This window comes from Ursus arctos, unplaced genomic scaffold (assembly GCF_023065955.2).
Source record: "Ursus arctos isolate Adak ecotype North America unplaced genomic scaffold, UrsArc2.0 scaffold_12, whole genome shotgun sequence".
Classification (NCBI taxonomy): Eukaryota; Metazoa; Chordata; class Mammalia; order Carnivora; family Ursidae; genus Ursus; species Ursus arctos.
Window position 1 is genome coordinate 69,523,345 of NW_026622786.1, and position 20,472 is coordinate 69,543,816.

Below are 20,472 nucleotides of genomic sequence, written 5' to 3' on the forward strand. Positions count from 1 at the left end.
GCCCCGCCCATCCACTTCCGGATCCTCCCCCTCGAGTTTAAAGGGCCAGGACTCTGCCCCAGTCCAGCCCAAGGACACCCCCGCCCTTGCCGTCTTGTTCTGCGGGGTACCTTCCCTCCCTGGCCCGCTTTCCCCCAAAAAAGCAACTTCCTGCTTCTCTAGCAAGTCACATAAGAACTGGAATCTTGGTACTACAACTCCTGACTGGTCATCGGCCAGCGGCTTCCACATAAGGGGAAGCTAGTGCTGCTCTGCATGTTTGGAGCGTGTAGCCGAGGGTCTCTTTCCGGTCCTGATACTCAGGTAGATGACCGAAACTTTCTGCCCGTCCTCTCAGTCCTAACCGATGGACACGTAAGAACCGAGCACGGGTACAGCAGCAACGGCTAGAACTGACTTCGGTGAGAGACTCGTGGCTCTGGGCCTCAGCAACAATTGACGCAGGAAGATGCCATCCTAGGATTGGCTACCGCAGAAACTACCGCGCTTGATTCAAAGTCAGTACTGCGGCGGGACGCTGCTGGCTCCTCCCTCTGGGCCCGCCCCCTTCAGCTGGCCCAATCCGCTGACGCCATCCTCTTAGGCCCTACCCAGACTCCAAATCTGGCTGGTTTGGTGCTCCCAGCTCTTTTCCTCCACTCAGAGCTACGGTTTGTCGTTTGCCCAGTGCGTGCCAGAGTACTGAGCTCAGACACTTTAAAGCTGTTGGCGGTTTTATTTAATCTTAACAATGCTTTGGTGAGATCGGGATTATCAGCCCCATTCGGTAGAAATAGAAACCAAGATTCAGGGAAGGTGTGACTTGTTCAGAAAGTTGCAAGACAAGTCGGCTATGGAAAGCAGCGTGCCTCATTTCCTACAACTGGCAGAGTGGAAGATAACTGGCAGGCTGCAACGGTTGCACTTTCTCACACCTGGAGTATCATCCATTGCCTTCGACCATGGCTTTCCCTACAGTGATCAGAACAGGGATTTTATTTCTGTCCAGGCTTTGACACCCTGGGAAATATTCCTGCAAAGGAGTCTTCCGCCAGTCTGTAAAGGGTCAGGCAAGTTGAAATCTGGTGGGCATAGAGCGGGACCTGGAAATACCAATTCCTGTGGCAAACAGATGTGGGATCCCCGTTATTAGCTGGGTGACCTGAACCAAGTCATGTAATCTTTTAAGATTGATGTAAAATGAGGACAATGTTAGTGTTCACCCCTTAAGGATATTGTGAGAATTAGAGGAAATGCTTGTTTCAACAATCAGCACTGTACCTGGCTCATGTTAAGCAGTCATTAAATGGCTACCACTGTCTGATAACGTGACTGGAGGGTTGGTTTGGGGAGGGGGAGATCTCTTCAGTGGCCTTGCAGCCAGGGCTAGGGCCTGAGAAATCCAGTCTAGTACCTTGTGTGACCCACTCATCTGTTAAACTAATATTCACAGAGAAACCAGAAGGCGAAATGTTTGTACTAGGGCCTAAGGACAAAATACATGCTCTCTGAGTTTGAGGAAACCGGCTGTATGAAAAATAGATTTTAAAATAGATATTAGGGTTGCCTTGGTTGCTCAGTGGTTGGACGTCTGCCTTTGGCTGGGGTAGTGATCCTGGGGTCCTGGGATAGAAACTGACGGAGGGCTCCCTGCTCAGTGAGGAGCCTGCTTCTCCCTCTCCTGCTCCCTCTGCTTGTGCTCTCACTCTCTGCTCTCTCTCTGTCACATAAATAAATAAAATCTTGATATAAAATAAAATAGATATTAAGGGGTGCCTGGGTGGCTGTTGGATGAGCATCTGACTCTTGATTTTTGGCCCAGGTCATGTGATAGGGGGTCAGACAGAGCTCCGGGTGGGGCTCTGCAATCAGTGTGGGAGTCTCCTTGGGACTCCCTGCACTCTCCCTTTGCCCCTCCTCCCATCAAATAAATAAATAAATAAAAATCTAAAAAAAAAAAAATCTGTCCAACTCTCCTCCTGCCCCTCGCCCCTCCTCCTCTCTAACGGGGGGAAAAAGAAGAACTTTTGAGCTCCTTATCATAGCCTGCAAGGTCCTACATGATGTGGCTCCAATCCACCTCTCAAATTCATCTCATACTGCACCCCTCCCTTTACCATCCTCCTGTGTTGATCTTTCTGTTCCTCAGAATGCCCAAGCCCTTTTTCATGTCCAGGGGCCTTTGCACTTGCTACCTGACTGCCTAGAAAGCTCTTCTCCCAATAGTTTGAAATTATTAGCTCTTAATCATCCTTTAGAACTCATCTTAAATGTTACTTCCCCCAAAGAGGTCTTCCCAGGCCACTCAATCAAGATTAGTTTCCTTTTGTTTGTTTCTTCCATTGTGCTCATCAAAATCTGAAGTTATTTATTTAGGTTTTTTGGGGGTTTTTTTAAAGATTTTATTTATTTATTTGACAGAGATAGAGACAGCCAGCGAGAGAGGGAACACAAGCAGGGGGAGTGGGAGAGGAAGAAGCAGGCTCATAGCAGAGGAGCCCGATGTGGGGCTCGATCCCACAACGCTGGGATCACGCCCTGAGCCGAAGGCAGACGCTTAACCGCTGTGCCACCCAGGCGCCCCCTTTTTTGTTTTTTGTTTTTTTTTTTTAATCTCACCCAGTTCTAAGTATAGGTTCCATGTGACTTTTTCTGTTTTGTTTACAGCTAAGTCCCCAGTGCATACAATAGTGGCTGACTCATACTAGGTGTCCAAACTGAATTTGTTGGATGAATGAATGAATGAAGCTATCATAGTATAATCATAATTAGAACTGGAAGAAATTTCAGTCAGAATGTATTTACTTAAAATAAGAACCAATAATTCATAGTAAGTAATGAAGGTAAAGGGACTTTATGGGGGGGTGGGAGCAGGGATCTTATATTTAACAAGATTTAGGGAGGACTTCCAGTTAAAGATGGTGGGTTGCACACACACACTTACATCCATTCCCTTTTGAAGCCTATCTACATAATAAAGGAAATTCTTTGATTTGTTGTTTGTTTTGTTGTTTTTAAGGTAAAACAAGATCAAAGAGAATGGGGGAGGAAGCAACAGCATAAAATTTTAAAAGCTGGAAAAGGCATGGACAAGTAGTAATTGACCTAGCAGACTAAAAGAGGAGAGTCCCAATGGGGAAAGCTAAGAAGCAACCAGATTGACTATAGAGAAACCATGAACGCTCAGGAAGTGGTTGCAGCAGTTACCTCTAGGAATAGAAGATGAAGATAAGGCTGAAAAAAGGGAGTTATGTAGAAAAATTTTAAGAAGCAGTTAGACTCTCTAAAGCTACTTCCCCAAAGCAATAGAAGATTAAAAGTCTATTTTCTGGAGAGGATAAAACAAAAAAGGATGTTCGAACTGAGTGAAAGTTGAGAGTAGAAGGATATTGAGAAAAAAGGGATTGAATGATTACATACAAAATGTTGAGACCTTCTGACAGGTGGCTAGTTGTCTATCCATATGAATTTTCCCTTTTTCTATAGTAGTAACAGAACCCTGATTTTAATTTATGTATTTATTTTAGTGCAAAGCCACAAGAATAAAAACTAAAATCGTCACTGTCCCATGGAGATAGTGCTTCCATGATGACATTTTGGTCAATGGAAAGTGAATAGAGGCAATGTGTACAGCTTCCGGATAGACGCATTAATGGAAAGGGGCTTGTCGTTCACAAGACTTGTTGGTGAGGCATCTTGGACCATGTCAATCAGGGCGATGCCCCGGGAATGACAAAGCAGTAATAGAGGAGAAGCCTAGGTTTCTAGCACCATGGAGCCACCAAACCACATCTGAGCTGCTTATTCTCAAAATGTTGTATAAGACAGAAATAAACCTCTTGGGTATATTATCACATATCAAGCAACGGCTACTAGAATTGCAAAATAAATAGAGATAAATCAATAATTGCAGTTGAGGGGCACCTGGGTGGCTAAGTCAGTTAAGCGTCTGCCTTGCGTTGGGCTCCCTGCTCAGTGGAGAGTCTGCTTCTCCCTCTGCCTCCCCACCACTACTTGTGGTCTCTCTCTCTCCAGTAAATAAATAAAATCTTTAAAAAAAAATAAAAAGGAAAATCAACAGAACTTGTTATGAGCATTCTAGAATTTAACATCTCAACCAACAAGGAGATTTTCAGTGTTTTAATGCTTTGGACAAATATCAGGGCTCTTTCATGGATATTTTCCTAAACAAATACTGTGACCTCTTTCAAATACATGTTATCAGTCCTTTTTTTCAAGCATCCTTTTTTAAGTTTGCCAACCTTTGACTACAAGGTTCCCATTCCTTCTTCTACACAATGCCACAAGGTCTCATTTTTTCTACTTGAGACAGTCCTCCCTTGCAGACCACAAGGCAGTTTCTGAGAGGTCTTAGATTGTACTTGTGTATAAAAAATTTTGATGTAAGAAACTGGAATGTGGTGGTGCTAGCCATTGGCTGGCGAGCACTCTTTCCCTTTTCTTCTGGAATGTCATCTTAAAAAGGCAAGTCTCATTTTTAAATTCTGCCATCTGTGGCCATTTATTCAGAACAATAATCATATAAAGAATCTTTTTTGCAAAAATACTTAAGAACTTCATAGTTTTCCAAAAAGCTTTCCTTAATACTTTGATATTCCAAACATCCTCTTCTGAAGGCTAGTGTCCCCATCTTTTTCTTTTTTGGTTAACTATCAGATCTTCACTTTTCAATGGCTTTGGGTATGTTGTATGAAGTTCCCCAACATCACTTTCACTGTTTCAAGTAATACGTCTTTTGCAAGATTTGTAACTTCACTTTGCCGTGGATGTGTGCTGTGTTATTCAGCGATTAGACAAAGATGTCAATAGAGCAATCCAAAGTTAAGCCAGGTGAGATGTTTGAATCAGAAATAATTTTTAAGGGGCGCCTGGGTGGCACAGCGGTTAAGCGCCTGCCTTCGGCTCAGGGCGTGATCCCGGCGTTCCGGGATCGAGTCCCACATCAGGCTCCTCCGCTATGAGCCTGCTTCTTCCTCTCCCACTCCCCCTGCTTGTGTTCCCTCTCTCGCTGGCTGTCTCTCTCTCTGTCAAATAAATAAATAAAATCTTTAAAAAAAAAAAAGAAATAATTTTTAAGGAGTTTATTAGTGAGTAATTTCATGTTATGGTAACTTCTCCTTCCCGATATGGGCTGAATTGTGTCCTCCAAATTTATATACTTAAGTCCTAACTCCCAGTACCTTAGAATGTGGCTGTATTTGGACACAGGAAGTGCAACATGGTGCTGGAGAATGTGAAACAAATGTGGACTGAGATCCCCAAGAGCGGCAAGGGCAAAAAGTCCAAGCCGGTCAACAAGCACTGCTGCCTCTCCAAGATGTTCCTGTGTGGGGACTTGGTCATCATGGTCTTGCAGAACTGGCTCATCACCACCAAGTAGAGGACTCTTCCCCCACTGTCAGAATTCTCTCCCTCATCCTGTAAAGACCCGCCCTTTATAACGGGAATAATAAAGTTCTATGTTTTTTCTAGTGGCAAAAGAAAAAAAAAGAAATCTGGACATAGATACATACAGAGAGAAGAAACTGTAAAGGCATGGGGCGCCTGGGTGGCACAGCGGTTAAGCGTCTGCCTCCGGCTCAGGGCGTGATCCCGGCATTACGGGATCGAGCCCCATGTCAGGCTCCTCCGCTATGAGCCTGCTTCTTCCTCTCCCACTCCCCCTGCTTGTGTTCCCTCTCTCTCTGGCTGTTTCTATCTCTGTCAAATAAAATCTTTAAAAAAAAAAAAAAAGAAAGAAAAAAGAAACTGTAAAGGCACAGGAAGATAGCCATATATAAGCCAAGGAGAAAGGCCTGGAACAAATCGTTCCCTCATGACCTTCAGAAGGAAGCAATCCTGCTTATACCTTGATCTTGGACTTGCAGCTTCCAGAAGTGTGAGAAATAAATTTCTGTTGTACTGTTACGGCAGGCCCGTTCTGTGGTACTGTTACAGCAGGCCTAGCAAATACATACTCAAACTACCTCGTAACTGTAGAAACTTGTATCATGAAAGTATGTCAAGTAGCTATGGAGTCGTATAGCAAGCCACTTGGGGAGAGTGAGGTCAGGAAAGATGTCTCAGAGGAAATGACAGCTAAGCCGTACATTTAAATATTGGTGTTAACTACACAATGGGCTAAGGGGTGGGTTGTTCCAGGTAGAAAGGACCAGAGAAAAAGACTAACTTCCAACATGCTTCCCTCCATCTACGTTTTATCCATTTGATCCATTCTCTCCACTGCACCAGCCTTGTGTTGCTGAGAAACAAATCAAGCCAAGTTAGTCCTGCTCCAAACTCTTCCTTGGCTTCCTGCTACATTCGGGATAAAAGCAATATCTTAACTCAGTTTCCTAGGCTCTCCATCACCAGGCCCTACCTAATTTCAGCATTATTTCATGTCATTTCACCCCCACTCACTTTCAAGTTTCTATCACAGAAAACTTCTTTAGGTTTTTCCAGTAGCTTCTTCTAGTTTCAAGGCTTTCCCCATAAGCTATCCAATTTGCATGGAAGACTATTCCCACTCTCACTTCTTTTAACTAATTAATCCCTATTCATCCTTCATATCTCAGCTGATTAAATCAGTGCGCTCCTCACTCTGCACTTTTCATAGCACTTCTTCCAAGTGTAATTAAACTAATTATGCAATTAAAGTCTGTCTACATTAAACTGTAGGGACCTATGTGTCTTGGTCTCCTGGGTGTGGCATTGTGCCTAACTCACATAAGTACCCAAGAAGTATCTGTTGAATGAAGAGCAATGGTTCCACTGGAAAACTAAAATTAGTTTTGTGTGACTTAAGTTTAGAAGAATTTTTCAAAAACCTTCCTAAAACCTCAGTGACCTTTGGTGGGACTATAAAATACCTAAGATAGGACCTTAAGATAGGTACAGAGTGACAAGTTTTCAGACTCACTTGACCTCCTTCAGGTAGCCTATGCACACTGACTGGAGTGTCTGAGACAAAGCCCCTATCCCCCCATTTCCTGATTTTGTAACCTGGGACTCCTGAACTTCTGAATTAAGCGGGTTTTTTTGGCTCTTCATTGTCCTAAACTTAGGCACTGGACAAGTTGGAGAGGTGGGGTGGGAACCCAAGACCCAGGCCCAGCAGATCCAGGAAGCCACAAGACTCTCATTACCTTGATCGCACCCTGAGTAAGACTAATTTTGGGCACCCTGGGACAGCATGTAGTGCTGAGAGATGCCACTAGACGGCGCTACTCCCTCAATATACCTAATCCAAGAAAAGTAGAAATGGCATTCAGCCACATCCTGGTTTTTCCAGAACCGAAAAAGAAAGGAAGTCTGGGCTTGGGGTAGGTGGCATCCAACATCCCTCAGTCCAGCATCCCTAAGACAAATAACTTCCATCTCAGGTCTGACCAGACAAATAAGACAAGCAAGTAGTGTGGGTGCTCCAATGGCTTTATTAACTCCTTTCTGCGGGTGGCAGAACCTTGCAGCTGGAGAGCTGGAAAGGAAACCAGGAAGTGGGGTTCTCAGTATGGGTCATTAAAGGGGTACAGAGGGTGCCCTGCATCTCTCGGGACTCTCTTCCCATCCACCTGGAAAGAGAGACAGACAGATGACTCCATTAGCAGGAGCTGACATTCCAAAGACACAGCATCTTTCCTGAATCTTCCTGAACGTCACCTGTATATAGCACTATGCCAGATGGTAGTGCAGGACCTGGGCCTCAGAGAATGCCAGTGTCAAAAGCATTCCAGCAAATCATACCCTGGTATATATCTGCCCCCACCCCTAAGAGTTTGCAGTCTCAGCTGGAATAAGGAATATTTATTTTCCTATCTGTAACAGGCTTCAACCCAACCTTGATCCTTCTACCAAGGTTGAAAAGGCCTTAGGCTCCTCTCATTTATACCAGTTACTGAGAACTTGCCATGGTGTCAGGAACTGGGATCATTTTACAGACAAGAAATTGACGATTATAGAAGTGAAATAACTTGTTCTAAGTCACACAAGATGGAGGCAGGACTGGGACTCACAGGCTATAATGCTTTATCCCCAAACCATACTACTTCCCCAAGCTTAATAAAAAGAAAGGAGCCCACTGTGTCCAGGACAGCAATCCTACCAACAACATCCTGCCTCTCCTCTGACCAGCAAGGTTGAGGCCAGATCTGGGCCAGAATCGTGCCCCAAATCTTACATTCCCTAACTCTGCCAGGTGATATATACTCACTGTGAGCATGGGCACAATGTATCGCCAATTTTTATTCAGGGCATCTAGCTGCTTCATCTCGTCCGGGCTAAAAGTAAAGTCAAACACCTGGGGATGGGAAGTGGGGGTCAGGAAAGCCAGCTTCGTGTGCAGAAGCTGGGATTCCAGACCACTGCCTTCTTGCCAGGCAGAATCAGAGCCAGACTGTGTCCCAGTGGACTAAAGAAGACAGGACCCATCGCCAAGTACCTGGATGTTCTGGAGGATACGTGAAGGGGTGATACTCTTGGGGATGCAGATCACTTTCCGCTGGACCTGCCACCTAAGGTGGGGGATTGAAGAAGATGAGGAAGAGGAGTCAGTCCTCACAAGCATTGTTGCATCTTTCACGCAGCCTTCTCTAAACTCCTGGAGCCCCTGAGCCCCAGTGCAATGGGGGACATGCCTCAGAGCAGCTTCCCCCAGATTACATGGCAAGATTAGCAGCCTCATTCAGGTAGCTGGATAAGGAATCCCTCAACCCTGTCCTTCCAACCCAGGTGCCCTCGCCCACCCCCTTTCCCCAAGACTGCCCGCACCTGAGCAGGATCTGAGCTGGAGACCGGCCATACTTTTCAGCCAGTGCCAGGATCACTGGCTCCTCAAGTAGGACCGGTTCATCAGGATCACGCCAAGCTCGATCAGAGGAGCCAAGAGGGCTATAAGCCGTCACCTCCAGGCCGCGTGCTTGGCAGTGGGCAATCAGCTCCTTCTGAGCCAAGTATGGGTGACATTCCACCTGAAACAAGAAAAAAACCCATCACTACAGGCTGGGCCCACCCAGCTTGCAGGGCCCCACCCAATCGTGCACATCGTCACCAACCTTGCATTGCTGACCCCCCCACTTCCACTCAGCCCACTTTTCCCATTCTTCATCTTCCACTGTCCATTTCATTCTCTTCCCACACTTCAATGTCTGTCTTTATTTTCTGTTTTCTAATATTCTTGTATTTGATATGAACCAATACATAGCACTTACTCCCATGGACAGAACCTTACTTTATATGTACATTACGCACATTTACTTCCATTGTGTTTGAATCAAAGACTTTTTTTTTTTTTTTAAAGATTTTACTTATTTGACAGCACAAGCAGGGGGAGCAGTAGGAGAGGGAGAAGCAGGCTTCCCACCAAGCAGGGAGCCCCATGCGGGGCTTGATCGCAGGACCCTAGGATCATGACCTGAGCCGAAGGCAGATGCTTAACCTAATATGAGGCACCCAGGCGCCCCTCAAAAAGACTTTTTAGCCCTTTTTAATTTTAATTCCAGTGTAGTTAACTGACTGCCCTTCTTCATTTTTTTTTTAAAGATTTTATTTATTTGAAAGAGAGAGAGAGAGAAGCAAGCTCCCTGCTCAAAGGGAGCCCGAGGCGGGACTTGATCGCAGGACCCTGGGATCCATGACCTGAGCCAAAGGCAGACGCTTAACCGACTGAGCCACCCAGGTGCCCCAATGCCCTACTTCATGCAGAGAATTTCTACACCAAAACTTCTGAAAACTTGTTAGCCATCTCCATGACGGAGACCCATCATTTGCTCACTCATGTTTTTGCACACACACATACCCCGAAACCAACAGATCTGCTTTGCTGTGCTCACCTGCAGGACAGCTGGGCGCACCGAGGCCACACTGAGCACATCATCGATCTGCCGACTGCTGAAGTTGGACAGGCCCAGTGCCCGTACCAGCCCCTTCGCCACCAGTGCTTCCAGTGCTTTCCAGGTCTCCTTGTAGTGGGTAGAGTCATAGCGGATAGTCCCATCGGCATTCTTAGGGAAAGGGTTGTCTCCCCGCCTAAGTGAAAGACAGCCCCCCATCAGTGGGCACAAATGCAAGGCTCCTGCCTTACCTGCCCATCCAGCCACTCTGTGGCCCACACTAAGCCCAGAAAGGACAAAAGGCCAAGAATAAGAAACAAGCATGGTTTTTCACCCTTTCAGGTCATGACCTAGGTGTTAACTCTATACAAAATGCCCATTCCCTCTCCTCTTTTTCCTAGATGCAGATTGTATCTCCTCTCCTCTGGGAAGTCTTTCTGAACTCCTTCCTCCTCAGAGAGTTGCAGGCTCTTGCGACCTTCTTCGAGTACAGGGCACAGAGCTGATGCTAAGGCTCCTTTGACACCCTCTGCTGGAGGTGATTCTCTACGGCAACCCTAGGCCTAGCTCAGCAGAAGCTAGTAGTTTCCAGAACGAATAAAGGGAGCAGGAGGGACCACTCATGTGCCCCTAGGATACCCACCATAGGAAGCTACACTTCTTTTCTGTAGCTAAACTCCTGGCTGCGATAGCGTAAAAGGCTAAGTTCCCATGGCAAGCTCAGGAGTGTTCCTCTCCCACTCTGCTTCTGTGCCTTACAAGTTACTAACACGACTCCCCCAGCACCCGACTCCCTGGATAAAGACCCTGGCAAGGCTCACTCAAAGGCATAGGGCCAGTGCATCAGGTACAGGTCCAAATACTCCAACTGGAGCTCAGCCAGCGTCTTCCGGAGGGCAGGCTCCACATCCTCAGGGTGGTGTTTAGTGTTCCACAGCTTAGAAGTCACAAACAGCTCCTCTCGAGGCACCACCTGGTACAGGGGGCAGGGCCCATAGGAAGGAGAGCCGTGGGCACCCAGTCTCACCCACTCTCCCCTCTGGGAGAGGAATTAGAAGAGGGAAGATGCTGCCAGATCCCTCCAGCCAGGCCCCAGACCTCTCACCCCACCCCTCGGTAGCCCCCGTCCTCACCTTGCCAGGTCCCACATTCTCCTTCAGGGCCTCCCCGATCTCAGTCTCATTGCCATAGATAGCAGCACAGTCAATGTGGCGGTAGCCTACACTCAGGGCGTACTTAACAGCTGCTTTCACCTGCCAGGCAAGAGAAGCAGAGACTTCAGCTCTGTTGGCCTAGGCCAGAAACTGCCCTCCTGGGGGGGGGGGGGTGTCACTGATGGGGGAGGGGCAGGTATACCCCTGCAGTCATCCATAAAGTAGGGGTGAAAAGATGAAAGACGGTTCTAGTCTAGGGGACCAGAAGCCTCTTCAGAGACCCTAAACCTTTTGCACCAACCCAATAACCCCCAACATTTCCTCCTACCCAAGCAATCTCAGTGGGGCCCAGTAAAAACTAACATTGTATTCCCGGTTAGATGCTCAGGAGATGGATGGATACACTGACAAGGAAGAGAAGTACAGGTCATTAGACTGGTTCTCTAGGCCTGAGGAGCTGGTTAGGGAAACGTGATACACAGGTAAGTAATTCATAGGTGAAGGCCACACAGACAGACAGCTATGCAGCAATGTGGATCAACTGAGCTCTGGGAGTTCAGGGGAGCAGAAGAGCTCTGAGAGGGGGAGAAAATTAAGGAAGGCAGAAAAGTGAGATGGAAGCTGGGCCCAGAGCCCTCTGTCAGCCCTTCTCTGGAGAGAAGAAAGCAGACAGGAAGGAGGAGGACAGGTCAGTCAATCTGCTAAAAAAGCAGACTAGAAACCTGGCATCAGAAGCAGAACCAAGGGTGCTAGGGCCTTGCCATTCAAGATCCCCATCGAGGTACAGCTCTTACTATCCAGATGTACTCCCCTCACCCCTGCCACCCCAAACCCCTGTCACGGCCCAGTTCTGTTCTCTGCCCCCTGTCCTTATGTAGCTCCTGGACTCTTCCTGGGCCATGTCAGTGCCTGCCTGGAGCACAAAGACCCTGGCTCCACGGTTCTAGGCAGCTGGAGGAAGGAAAGCAAAGGGAAAAGAGGCAGAACACGCCACAAATCCCAGCCTAAATCCAAGAGAGAAGAGGATGTTCTCATTGCCAGAGTCCCTCTCAAACTTAATCCCCAAACTTCTCTAAACTCTGACTCAGATTTCCAAAGAACAAGGAAGAAGTCTTGGGAAGATGCCCCACCCCAGGTGGGAGCTGCATCTCTATATATGACAACCCTAGGAAAGCAGGTCTCTATTCCCACACTCCCCTAAGCTGGAAGAGTCTACACCAGGGGTTATTAAATTCTAGCTAGCAGCTGCCTTTTGTTTTTTTCAGCTAAGAACAATTTTTACATATTTAAATGGTTACATAAGTACATAACTGCCCCTATTTTGCAACTTGTCCAGCAAAATCTAAATTATCAAGCATCTGGTTCTTTAAGAAAAAGTTTGCTAACCCTTGGTCTAAGCAGTTGACGTAGTTTTTCTTCAAACCCTGACATCTGCCATGTGCCTACCGCTGGACTGAGCACTGGGGAGTGGCCCAGCCCTTAAGGAGCCCTGTGTGGGAGAGGGAGACATGGTCACAGCACAGGGTGATAGTGCCATATTAGGGGTCAGCACAGGGCCAGGCCCAGAGGGGTCCCATGGCTGCCACAGCACTTAGTGCAGATCCAATTAGGGAAAGGCCTTCCTATTCCCTTGGCCCTCCTGGGCCCCTCAGTCCTTCCTCTGAGTCACCTGAGGAAGCCAAGGGCTCACTGCTGGTCTCTTCTTCCCTTGTTCCTTCCCACTGCCCTTCAGGCTCATCCCTACATGAAATGGAATATAGGGATGGGGCTGCTAGGAAAAATTCAGGGACCCTCTCCCAAATTCTGCCTTTTCCCTAGCAGAGGTACAAGAAGCCCTCCTCCCCTTCCTCCATCTCTCACCTGGCCAGGATCGCTCTTCCAGGTGCCCAGCCCAATCAGGGGCATCTTCTGCCCAGTGTGCAGGACGACACATGAAGCCGCCATTGCCCCCTGAAACACAGATGGGAAGAGAATGGGGTGGGGGTCAGTGTTGCTGCTTGAGTCAGCTACCCATCGGGCAAGACTCCTGTAAAACGTGTGTGTAAAGGGAGCGCAGAGGTGACAGAACAAACAACACAGTTGTGCACACATGCCTGTGAGCAGAGGGCAGCTAAGACAAGGTAGCCAGAACCAACCAAAGCCAGTAGCTCCTGGACAAACATTAACTGGACCACCAGCCTGACTGCCCTTCCTTCTGCCAGGCTAAAGGTCTGTGTTAGAGAGTTCCGATACCGAGAAACCAAGGTGAGTGGCTCCCTCAAGTACCTAGCCTTGACTACATAACATCTCAAGCCAGGGTAAGACAGGCAAAGGGCATTATGAGTCAGAGTGAGACCAGGTGACAGAACGGATTCAGGAACAGGCCACTTCTCTGAGGATGAAATGAACACTCCCAGGAGGTTGTCAGAAACTAGAGATTCTCCTGGTCCTCTTGGTCTAAGAGGTCTGCTCGGCATGCTGGTAGGCCTGAGTAGACCATTTTCTAGATTAAAACAAAACAAAACAAAAACCTCAGAGAGATGAAGTTATTTGCCCCCAAATCAACAGCTGAGAAGTGGCAGAGCCAAGGATCCAAGGAAGAGCCAATGGATAAAGGCAAGAAAGGGGCAGGTAAACACAGACATAATATTCATGTGCTGGGCCTCAGAGTAGACACGTATTACAGTGTGCTACAGAAAAGCAAATGACTTCTGTAGGGCAAGGACCAGGAAATATTGACATTGGCTTTTAAGAGTAAGTTGGACTTTCCCAAGAGTCAAGGCGAGAAGGCTTTCCAGGAAGGGGAATTAGACACAGCAGAAAGCAGTAAGTTATAGACACGAGAAACTTTCCAACTGAACAAAACAGGTGGGTGATTGGAACAGCCCTCTTTGGAGAGCTTTGAAAATCAGAAGTCTCCAAAGGGCCCAAGAATACTCATTCTGTCCTCAAATGACGAATGCTCTAGGCCTTGTGGTAGGCCTAAGAGACACACATATTCAAATAGAGTCCCTGCCCTCTTGGGGTTTATGGTACGACGAAGACAGAGGACATCAGTACAATGTGTAAGATAGGGACCAAAATCTGCACAAGCCTAACAAGAAAAGAGTAACCCTGCTAGGATGGCTTCTTGGAGATAATATTTGAGTCTTTTTTTTTTTAAGATTTTATTTTTAAGTAATCTCTACACACAATATGAGGGTCAAACCCACAACCCCACGATCAAGAGTTGCATGCCTGGGGTGCCTGGGTGGCTCAGTTGGTTAAGTGTCCAACTCTTGATTTTGGCTCAGGTCATGATCTCAGGGTTGAGAGATCAGGCTCCATGCTAGATGTAGGGACTACTTAAGATTCTCTCTCCCTTTCCCTCTGCCCCAACCCCCCAATCTAAAAAAAAAAAGAAAGAAAGAAAAGAAAAAAAGATTCTCTCCCTCTCACCCCTGCTTGCAGAAAGAAAGAAAGAAAGAAAGAAAGAAAGAAAGAAAGAAAGAAAGAAAAAGTTGCATGCTCTACTGACTGAGCCAGCAAGGTGCCCCTGAGTTAAGTCTTGATGAACAGGAATTATCCAAGCAAAAGGGAAAAGAGAAAGAATGCTCACCCTAACAGCCAATAAGGTAGAAATAACCTTTTCCCTTGATCTCATGAGTATTATAGATATCACTTCCTTGGGATTGATTTCATTGCCAGCAATAACTTTATAAATATAACCTTTGTTTCCAAGTTCTGAAAAGACATCGAGAATATTATGGTAGAGCAGGAAACAAGATAAGTTGTAAGTATAGCTGACATATCAAACTTGTTTTTCCTACTACTTCCAACTCTGGAAGAATTTTATAGTCTAGCATAACCTGGTTATAGAGACCACCTTTTTCTGCTAAAACAAAAACAAAATGTTCAATCCAAGCAGCAAACCACAGATCACTGAAGGCAATACTATTACCAAACTTCCCAGGGATCAGGCAAGCATGTCTGGACTTCACAGGAGGAACTAGCCTGCCAGCTGCCACCAGAGTCTGTGGTTGGTTTCCTGGGCTTGATCCCCAAACAGGTGACCTGTTGGCCTCTCCCAGATTTCCCAGCATACATTGGAGAACTCTGAAATTACAGGTGGACTTAGACTGAAAGCTTGAACAAAAGCCTGGTCTAAGGCAAAAAGGAAGAAACCTGATGCTTGCTTCTTCCTTTCTTTTGATGGTGAAACTGAAAACCCAAAACGCTGATGCTTGGGGGAGTGGGGCTCATAGAAGAAGGAACACCTAACAAAGAGCTTCAAAGAACAAGAGCTCCGAAGGAGACTGGAGGGGCCACAGCAGAGAACAAATGTTTTTCTCTAGGACAGAAAGCCATACTCTGCCAGCTCTTGACTTCCTCATCTTCTGCCTCATGCATTGGCGTTCCAGCCTTCTCTTGCATTAATATGCTCTGAAGTTTTCAGGAACTGCCTAGCTAGGCCTCTGGCAGCACTCAGAAACCCTCATATTAACTTGGGAGAGGTTTTACACATAAAAGAGAAAAGCTGGGGCGCCTGGGTGGCTCAGTTAGTTAGGTGTCTGCCTTCAGCTCAGGTCATGATCTCAGGGTCCTGGGATCAAGCCCTGCATCAGGCTCCTGCTCAGAGCTCCCTGCTCAGCTGGGAGTCTGCTTCGCCCTTTCCCTCTTTCTCTTTCCTTCCACTTGTGCTCTCTCTCTCAAATAAATAAATAAAATCTTAAAAAAAAAGAGAGAGAGAGAAAAGCTGGGTGTGTGTGGGGAGAGGTGGTATCAGGACTCAGGTTTTAGGGGCACCTGGCTGGCTCACTCTGTGGAGCATGCAACTCTTCATCTCGGGGTTGTAAATTCAAGCCCCACATTGGGTGTTGAGATTACTTAAAATCTTTAAAAAAAAAAGGACTCAGGTTTTATTATTCTCAAGTCAGCACCTACATTCCTTCTCTCTGGGGCTGTCTTCCCTTCTCAGAGGAGGGCTCTATAGCTGCTGCCTGGATGCAGGGAACCCGAAAACACAGGAAAAAGAGGAAGGAGTATTTACATGAGCGTTCTCTGGCTGCATGGGTCTTTCCTCTACTTCCCATAAATGTTGGTGTCCCTCAGGGTTCTGTCCCCAATCCTTTTCCCACTCCCTAGTTTGGCTCATGTCTTCAGTTACCACATAAAAGCATTGATTCTGCCCACCCCAGTTCTGGATATTCAACTCCTTCTGGACATCTTCACCAGTATGTCCTATAGGTATCTAAGACTCAACATGTCCAAAACTGTACTCGTCAAATCCAGCTGCAAAGCACAGAGGAAACAGTTCAAGGCCTGGGGTTGCACAGACCTAGGCTGGAATCTCAGCACCCTGGCCCATTGTGAAGAGATGTTATATCTTTTTTTTTTTTTTTAAGATTTTATTTATTTATGAGAGAGAGCGTGCACACACAAGAAGGGGGTACAGCAGGCAGAGGGAGAGGAATAAGCAGGCTCGCCACTGAGCAAGTAGCCCTATGTGGGACTCGATCCCAGGATCCTGGGATCATGACCTGAGCCAAAGGCAGACGCTTAACCGACTGAGCCAGCCAGGCGCCCAAGATGCTGTATCTAAAGCACTTTGTACAGTGCCTGACCCATGCTCTTCACTCTGTGTACTCTCTTACCAGGGACTCAAGGCCCTGGATAACCACCTGTTAAACCAAACATGTTCACAGTATAATCTATAGGGTCTTGAAAAGCCATCTAAATAACGTATTTCAGTTCATTGGCATTTGAGTATTATCTGTCAGATTATGGTTTTGACAGGTGATGGGTAGGGGGGTATATCCTTACCTGTACTTCTAAGAAGCCAGCATGGAAAACCACTTTAAATATGTAACAGTGGCCAAGATTTGGTCTATGGCTGGGTTAAAAATCTTAATAATATTGGTAAATATTTTTTTAAAAGATACAGTTTGCTCTGGACCGTAATGTAAAATCCAAGACTGCAGTAACACTTCATGTACTTTTTGATGTATGTGAATTTTAAAGAATTTTAAAATATATATGCTTCTCCCTCTGCCTTCTGCTCCCCCTGCTTGTGTGCTCTCTGACAAATAAATAAAATCTTTAAAAAATATATATATATTATATCTAATATATATCTAATATAATCATAATATATATTTATGTATTTAAGTCTTTCTCCAGTCCATCCATATTTGCCTCTACTGCTATTGCTCTTACTAGAACCATCCCTACCTGAAACACCAATCTCTCTGCTTCAATTGTGGCCGCTCTCCCCACAATCCATTTACCAAAGGTGACCATGTGACCCCAAGGATCAAACTCTTCCAGCAGTTCTTGCCGACCTTCAGGATAAAGTCTACACCACTTTTTTTTTTTTTTTAAGAGACAGAGTGAGCAAGTGAGAGAGAAAGAGAAAACATGAACACGAGCAGGGGGAGAGGGAGAAATAAAATCCCCACCTAGCAGAGAGCCTGATGTGGCTCTGAGATCAGGACCCTGAGATAATGACCTGAGCCAAAGGCAGACGCTTAACCGAATAAGCCACCCAGGTGCCCCAAAGTCTACACCTCTTAATAATACCTCTCATAACCTGGCTCCCACCTTCCTCATTTTGCCTCCTCTTCACTGCAAACTCCGTTTCAGACTTTGCAAAACCAGCCGCCACTGACTTGAGTCAAGGTACACTTTGCTTCCCCAAGTCCCACCCTTGCCTGGCAAACTGCTGCTCATCCTTCAGCTATCACTTGTCCTCCCATGCACCGATAGCTGTGCACCTAGCTGCTGTTGCTTGTTTATATTGGTTTCCCTCACAGACCAGGGTACTCCCTGAGGTCAGACCATATTATCTATCTGAACTCCTCACTCCTAGAGTGCCTGCCCCATACATACACATAGAAACACAGACGTGAGCACATGCACGTGCGCGCACACACACACACACACACACTAAAGACACACCCAAAGGCAAATGGGGGAGAGCTTGACAGCTGGCGTGGGGGTGCATTTAAGAAAGTCACTGCTTTCATCACCTTCTTTCTCTACTTCTTGGGTAACCTGGAAAGAATCATCTCTGGAAAGTATCAAAGCACTTTACCATTTTCAGAAAAACAAAACAAAACAACAGTGGCTTCATACAGGATGATACTGGGATTGCTCCTGTACAAATAAGAAAACTGAGATCTTGGGGAAAGTAATAGGCTTGATTAAAACCATCGAGGCTCTTTTAGGGAGGTCTTGCAGCCTGAGTATGGGTAGGCTGAAGGGAAGAGTTAGTTAATAGTAACCCCATCTGGTGACAGTTCAGATTCCATCCAGTCTCACTCTAACAGAGGTCTGAGGCAACGGAAAAACATGCCCTAGCTTTCCCAAACCCAAGGCAGGCGCCTGAGTAAGTTAAGTCTACCCACTTCGGCTACTTCCAGGAAGTATCTCTGCAACTGCACAGAAAGGCCAGAGTTCCTGCAAAAATCGTGTTGGTGAGCAAACAAAAAGAAGAGGACAACTAAAACGTACTGACCACCTAACAGTTGACGGGCGCTTTAAAAGCTTTATCTCACTTAATTCTCACTACAGTTCCGACGTAGGAACTGATTTCATCGGTGAGAAAACTGAGGACCAGGGAAACTGAGAACTTACCCAAGATCACACAGAGTTCAAATCCGAAATTGAGTCAGACTGCCTCCAAGAGCCTGCGCTCTCTGCTCTATTCCGGGGGCACAGAGGAGATGGGGGCAGCAGCAGGAGAAACTCACCTCGGCTGGAGCGCAGAGCGTGAACAAGACAGTGTGATCTCTGCTCGGTTCGGCGCCCAGCCCACAAGCCAATAGGCCTCAGCTTCCGGAACCGGCGGGCTGCAAAGGAAGTTCGCCTGATGGTGAAGGCAGGCACGGGGCTTAAGTCTGGCGGTGCAGAAGAAGCTCCTCCCGGAGGAGGGGAGAGGGCGGGGCTCTCAGCATCACGCGCAGCGGCGAACCCCATCCCTGCCCCGCGTAAAGAGCAAGAGAGCGGAAGCCAGAGCCGGGAGCCTGGACTGTCTCCTCCTCTGGCTGCGCTAGCGGTCAGATTGGCTGGAGTCGAGACACTTCGCGGCGCAGGTTTGGAGGACGCGGGGGCGGGGTGAAGCACGAGCCGCCCGCCACGTGGGGAATTCTAGCGGCGGGGGAGGCGGCGCCTCTGCTGGCCCACATTGCACCGCGCGCCGCGGCGACACCGCTCTAGGCTGCTGGAGCGCCTTCTGCCCGAGGGGGAAACCTCTTGGGTGACACGCTGCAGTTTCTTCTGGTGTCTCCTCTGCTCCCGGGTTCGCAGAACCAGCTCGCTCTCCTCTCACATAGGGTCGGGTTGGCCGGCTTTCCAGCCTATACCTAAACTGGCCCCGTTATTTGGTCAGGCAAACCTGCGGAGAGTAGCCGCAGAATTAAAGTTGTAACAAGGAAGACTTCGAGCCTCTGGGCTCCAAGAGAGAGAAAGTTCGTAGTCCCTGTATCTGGACTGTGGACTCTGGCCGCCCATTAATGTGCCGGGTACTGTGCTAGACTTTATAAACATGTTTTTATTGAATCTTCACAAGAACCCTGTGAAGGGAATGCTTTTAACTTTTTGTAAGCCTTTTAATTAAAGCATAGTGTAACATACGTAGAAAAAAATTAACAAATCTTAAAAGTACAGCTCTATGTTTGTTTGTTTTTTTCCAATGTAACTATTATCCAGGTGAAGATACAGACATTACCAGCACACTGGAAACCTCCCGTGAGGGCGGTATTCACGTTCCATTTTACAGCTTGGACAGACTCAGCCCGGTAAAGTAGCTTGCCCAAAGTCACACAGCTATTAAGCTACAGATTTTATGTTTGAAATACCCCTTGCCATTTGAACTAAGAGGTGTCTTATATTTTACTTGTTTTCACCTCTGTGTAGCTCTGCCTTTCTATCCCCACATCTTCGTCTCCCCTGCCCCTCTACTCTTCCCCCTCTTTTGTCCCTGGGTTACTCCCCACCGTTTCCTCAATACAGGTGGTGTCCTGATAGACCAAATGTCCAACGTTTAACGCCATCAGTCCTCATAAAGACACTCAGCTTCCAGCTTATGTGATCAGAATTTTATGTCCCTCAAACTTAGCCTGTCAAAAACCTGCCATCAAGAGACACTTGGCATAATCCCATCCCTCCCACCTTTCTGCAGGGTCTGACTCTGTATTTTTTTCTGCTGAGTCTGACTTCTTAAAAGTCTGAAGTGCAACAATCAGGTGGTGACCTTGCCAACTGATGAACTGCTGAGTCCTTCTCCTTCCCCAGTGTTGGGGCTTTTGCTCCTAGTTTTGGTGCCAGGGAATGTTTCTTTCTTTCTTTTTTTTTTTTTTTAACATTTTATTTATTTATTCGACAGATAGAGACAGCCAGTGAGAGAGGGAACACAAGCAGGGGGAGGGGGAGAGGGAGAAGCAGGCTCTTAGCAGAGGAGCCTGATGTGGGGTTCGATCCCAGAATGCTGGGATCACTCCCTGAGCCCAAGGCTTAACGACTGCGCCACCCAGGCACCCCCCAGGGAATGT

The 20,472-nt window shown here is 46.9% G+C and overlaps 1 protein-coding gene across 3 annotated transcripts; it reads right to left on the bottom strand.

Annotated features, from left to right (window-relative positions):
• Positions 1-7,395: 7,395 nt before the first annotated feature.
• AKR1A1 (aldo-keto reductase family 1 member A1) lies at positions 7,396-18,850 on the bottom strand. 3 transcript variants are annotated; one of them, XM_026498206.4, is made up of 9 exons: positions 18,673-18,850; positions 12,824-12,913; positions 10,943-11,062; positions 10,631-10,782; positions 9,810-10,005; positions 8,749-8,948; positions 8,420-8,492; positions 8,192-8,278; positions 7,396-7,553 (listed from the first exon to the last, which is right to left on the bottom strand). In XM_026498206.4, exons 2-9 carry the CDS (start codon positions 12,905-12,907, stop codon positions 7,488-7,490), a joined length of 978 nt encoding a protein of 325 aa, XP_026353991.1. In that variant the 5' UTR covers positions 12,908-12,913; positions 18,673-18,850; the 3' UTR covers positions 7,396-7,487. The 3 variants fall into 3 exon arrangements, with proteins under 3 accessions (XP_026353991.1, XP_026353992.1, XP_057166669.1); XM_026498207.4 differs by having other exon boundaries at positions 18,557-18,793; XM_057310686.1 differs by having other exon boundaries at positions 7,396-8,278; positions 18,673-18,793.
• Positions 18,851-20,472: the final 1,622 nt, after the last annotated feature.

Coding starts and splice junctions, on each gene's coding strand:
- AKR1A1 (XM_057310686.1), bottom strand. CDS start 12,907: ATGGCGGCTTCATGTGTCGTCCTGCACACTGGGCAGAAGATGCCCCTG. Junction 8,493..8,748: donor CCAGCTCAGATCCTGCTCAG/GTGCGGGCAGTC, acceptor CCCCCACCTTAG/GTGGCAGGTCCAGCGGAAAG. Junction 8,279..8,419: donor GTATCCTCCAGAACATCCAG/GTACTTGGCGAT, acceptor TCCCATCCCCAG/GTGTTTGACTTTACTTTTAG.